Below are 5,010 nucleotides of genomic sequence, written 5' to 3' on the forward strand. Positions count from 1 at the left end.
TCGAGGTCAAACAACACGAAGGTGGGGATAATGAAGAAAAACAGTCGTATGAAAAGGGTTCGACATTAGACATGATCAATTAGTAAGAATCTAGCAGCAACACAGGGACAAAACCACAAAACCACACTCATGTAGAACATATACTGGGACACAACAGGTGGAAACAAGAGGCAAGAGGTGTGGCTAATTAGGCAGACACGCAGGCTTGGCAACCGGTGACACCGGTATTACGCCATGACAGAGCAACAGAAAGAAAAATGTCCTGTAGAGCAAGACAGTCTATAGTTGTGGCACATCAAAGAATTGCAATTAGTGCTTATGAGGCCGATCCCAACCCACAGCCATGATGGAATAACAGTTGTGAATGATTACCACCCACTCTGTGTAATGCCATCCTATCCCATCCCAGTCTCGTAAGAAAAGTAACATTATTCGTTAAATGAACTTTAGTTTTTTCGCTCATGCATCATTTATTATTCTGTGAAATTGACTTCTAGAACACTGTTACCCCAGAATCTTGGTTGACTATTACACAGAGGTGCCGCTAGAAAATATTGGCCCTTAGAAGAAAATACTATTAGGCCACACCCATAAACATTCCAAACTTTGAGTTGCCAGAGAGGATGAATTGGTCAAATGCATTTCTCTTCATATATCTACCTACTAAAGAAGTAAAGGAAAATACTGTCTTCTTCCTGCTTCAAATGTTACAGGCTGCATAAATTTGATTTCAAAAGCGTTTTTTCATGATGCAGAGAGACCAAACTTGAATCGTGAACCGTAACAGGTACTCAAAGATTCTTTTGAAACTCCCCGGCATCAAACAGCATATAGCTTTACATATAGTACATTTAAGAACAATTATTATACACTTAATAAAAAATGTAATCTACCTGGATGTGTGTTCATGAGCATGACAACTGGTGAAAAGGTCTCATGCATTATGGAACAGTTACGAAAATGTGCGAGCATAAGAATCTGAGCAACTTGCCAGGTCCTTTATGTACAAAACAACTATTTTTGGGGGTTGTTCCCAGTACCTTTCAAAAGAGGTCCAAGGACAGTTGGTGACACAGGCAATGATGTTTAGTTTCCTCTGATTTACAGAAGAACAAGTAGCACAACCCTTAATGTTGGTTATTTCAGAAAAGTGCCACAGCTCCCAATCCATTATAGTTTGCTCTGTGTTGTATTGTATGCCTATATTATATGACCCATGCCCACTGCCCAAGTGGCTTATATGGGCATATGTGTGTCAAAACTGGATCTTAAAACAACACAAGAAGGAGTGTTGCAATATCAGTTTAATTGCACGATTTACAGGATTGAAAGGATTTGCTTAATTAGGGTAAGTCTCAGTTTAGCTCAAAGCTGCCTTCATTGCTGCCCCTCCCAGTTTAAATTCATAAAAAAAATAACATCATTAAATAGTTTTGTCGTGTTCTATAAATTTGCCAAAAGAATATATATATTTTTGCTTTTCATAGAGACTATGAAAACCTGATGATCACACATCTTGCATCCATCTGATGATACATAAATCATGCATGATATACACGATGTATAGAGCAACAAAAAAGGGTTTCAAGATTATACAAGACAGCAACCATTTTGTAACCCTTCTTAGTGCAGGAGAAAAAGGAGATAAAGCTTAGCATGTCTAGCGAGACCTACATGCACAGCAAGCCCCGCCCTCTGAGATTAGATATGATTCTTGACTTTATACAAACAGCAGTTTTTATTTTATTCAATAGTCACTGATTAAAGAAAGATCTCTCATATTAAACCAAAAACAGAACATTAGAATTGTAATAAATGACTGTACTTTTAGTACCTAAGTACATTTGAAGACTAATACTTTTGTAATTTTTTTTAAAGTGGTATTTTAAAAGGGAAGACCTAACATTCATGTTTATCTCTACTTTAACTCACGGCTTGCGTACTTCATTTACCACAATGATGTGCAAAATTTCCCTTCTCTAGTTTCCTGAATGCAAAGTAGCAAAACCTGCTCAGCAAGTTATGCAGGCATTTAGTCTTGTTTGTAATTGTCTCACTTGCCTCAGACCAGGATTGTACCAGGAGTAAAACATCACCTAATGCCTTTGGATAAACTGGTTGAAAGAAGTGCACGGTAAAGTTTTTTTTTTAAACACAAGCATTGGGATTATTTGGCTAAATGCATATTTATTCTTGTTTTTATTTATTATTGTACATGATTTAATCATACATCACTTTAAATAATCACAATGATTAATAATTACTCTCTTGTTTTTAAGGTCAGCCATGACATTGTCAAACCTGTTACGAGGTTCCTTGATTGCGGTTGTTCTGGTTACCGTGTTGCTTGTGGTGTTCTTTGCATACTCTTCATCTCCATTTGATCTGCTGCCGTGTTCTGCCACAAGAATGGAACCACAGGAAAATTTCACCTGCCCTGATGTGTGTTCTGGAAACATATCGACTTTTCACTTAAGGACAGAGGAGCAAAACGGACCAGTCGTACCTAAAACCCCAGCTGGAACAAAAGAGCCAGACACCCTTCTACTGATGTGGTTCTGGCCATTTGGTGTGGCATTTGAGTTTCCCTCATGCAGCGAGCTGTATAACATTCAGGGCTGTCAGTTTACAGCGGACAGAAATTTGTATGGCAAAGCTGATGGAGTATTAATTCATCATAGAGACATCGGCGGTGATTTGTCCAACATGCCTCAGACGCCACGTCCTGTTCACCAGAAATGGATCTGGTGGAATCACGAGTCACCAACCTACTCTACAAACCTACCAGCTCTGAACAACTTGTTCAATCTAACGGCGAATTATCGCCGAGATGCAGACATCTTTCTACCTTATGGGACGCTTGAAGAATACAATGAAAATGGAACATTTGAGATCCCTAAGAAAGACAAATTGGTATGCTGGATTGTTAGTCACTGGAACCCAAATCACCAACGGCGGCATTATTACGAAGAACTGAAAAACCACATCAACATAGACATTTATGGACGTCCTTTTGAGAAATATGTCACAGATTCGGATTTTCCGAACCTAATAAGCAGCTGTAAGTTTTACCTCTCATTTGAGAACTCAGTCCACGTAGACTACCTCTCGGGAAAAGTGTATGACCCACTGCAGTTTGGCACAGTTCCGGTAGTTCTGGGTCCGCCTAGAGATAACTATGAAGAGCATGCACCTGGAGATTCGTTCATTCACGTTGAAGACTTTCCGACTCCTAAAGATCTGGCAAACAGGCTGCTTTTGCTTGATAAAAATGAGACAATGTATAGAGAGTACTTCAACTGGCGTAAGGCCTATAAAGTCAAACAGCACAGTTTTACACTAAGAACTGTTTGTTATGCTTGTGACCATGTCAGACGGTTCAAGGGATACAAAGTGTTCAAAAATTTTAACAAATGGTTTTGGGGTTAAGTTACCATAGAAGAGCAAGTGTTTTTTTCTGTTATGACATTTTGATAATATATAAAAATAATTTATTGCAGCGTATGAATGTATTTATGCAACTGAGAAAAAAGACGACCCACACAAGCAAGCACAAAGTACCTGTTGTCTACATGCTGCCTTAATAAATGCCCTACTTTTATAATGTCTGTCTAATTATTTGTTAACGCTAGAGTTTTGGTAATTATTTATAATTTTTATATTTACATATTCAAGATGACCTCAGACAGAATAGGACTGAATGTTTATATTTTGCTTCATCTAGGTAATAATCCATATATTGCAGATTTGGTCGACATGAGAAAGTATTTAATAGACTCATTGTTATTAAATTAAGTGGTCTGAATAATGTAAATGGTAGAACAACATTTAGAGTCCAATGTCTGGACTTTTCAGAAATGAATAAGACTGGCTTGCGAACTATCTGTATTTTTTGAGTATAAGAACTAACTACAATCAATTTGAATGAAGAGTAGACGTTCTGCACTCTGAATTCTCTGCTCAGTCTAATTCATTGCAAAATATCCAGCCGTACAATGCATGAAGATGTTTTTTTGTATAGTAAGAAAAGGACTTTAAACAGGACTTTAAAAGGTGAACAACTTCATTGGGTTGCCCTAACGTGGCAACGAGCCACAAATGCAGGACATCATGGTATTCATGAAACCAAAAAACACACAATGAAACAAAATGCTTGAAACACTGATAATTTATTCGGACAAGGTCTGAATTGAAAAGGTTGGAGCTTAGAGATGAACATACAGGGCACACAAGTACACAAGAAAACAAGCAACAATGGAGCAAGAAAATGTAAAGGTTTAAATAAAGAAGTTGTCACGGTGGCTGGACTCATACGGAAGTGGACGCATACGCGTGACATCACAACACATGGGTTTATTACATGGGTTTATTACCCATATAGTGGAGTCTAATACGTTTTTTTCTACCTCCGTTTATTGTGCTCCCTGAATGGATGGCACCCTTAGCATTTGCATTTGGCCCACGGGTCAGCCCTGTTCTTGATAAGTGGTGCCTGGTATCTTCCAGACATGATGTTTGGCATTCAGGCCAAAGAGTTCTTTGTCTTTGTTGCAGAAATGCTTGTCCATCTTGTAGGTTCCCTTTCTCTACAGAGCAGTGCTGAAGCTCTGTCAAAATGACCATCCAGCTCTGGTGGTTCCAAACTTCTTCCTTTTACTAATGATGCAGGTTGTTGTTCCCTCTCATACCACACTGTTTGGTGTATATAGGTCATTGGAACCTGTACTGATTTAACAGTCCAAATAGTTTTGTCGTGCAGTGGCAATACACTAACACAGCACATATTGGTCCTTCCTCTGCTTCCACTGGGCCTCCAATCCATTTGTCCTGCTACACTACCTACACCTTACGTCCTACAACAGGTCAGAGTGAAACTCCAGAATAGGTTTCTCCTAAAATGTAAAGCAATCCCTTCACGACAAGAACAGGTGAGACAAAGTTGCAGTGCAAGCTCTATTAGCAAAGTGACACTGGTGGATTTGGATTGTGCCACTCCCACGCTTCTTTGTG

General features: G+C 38.8%; 1 protein-coding gene across 2 annotated transcripts; it reads left to right on the forward strand.

The window, feature by feature from the left end:
* Positions 1-2,050: 2,050 nt before the first annotated feature.
* On the forward strand, positions 2,051-3,601 carry LOC114800632 (alpha-(1,3)-fucosyltransferase 9-like). Of its 2 annotated transcripts, none has more exons than XM_028998271.1 (2): positions 2,051-2,134; positions 2,285-3,601. In XM_028998271.1, the coding sequence occupies exon 2, from the start codon at positions 2,287-2,289 to the stop codon at positions 3,427-3,429; it is 1,143 nt and encodes a 380-aa protein (XP_028854104.1). In that variant the 5' UTR covers positions 2,051-2,134; positions 2,285-2,286; the 3' UTR covers positions 3,430-3,601. The 2 variants fall into 2 exon arrangements, with proteins under 2 accessions (XP_028854104.1, XP_028854103.1); XM_028998270.1 differs by having other exon boundaries at positions 2,053-2,134; positions 2,280-3,601.
* The last annotated feature ends 1,409 nt before the right edge of the window (positions 3,602-5,010 follow it).

Source organism: Denticeps clupeoides, chromosome 12, assembly GCF_900700375.1.
Source record: "Denticeps clupeoides chromosome 12, fDenClu1.1, whole genome shotgun sequence".
NCBI classification, from domain to species: Eukaryota; Metazoa; Chordata; class Actinopteri; order Clupeiformes; family Denticipitidae; genus Denticeps; species Denticeps clupeoides.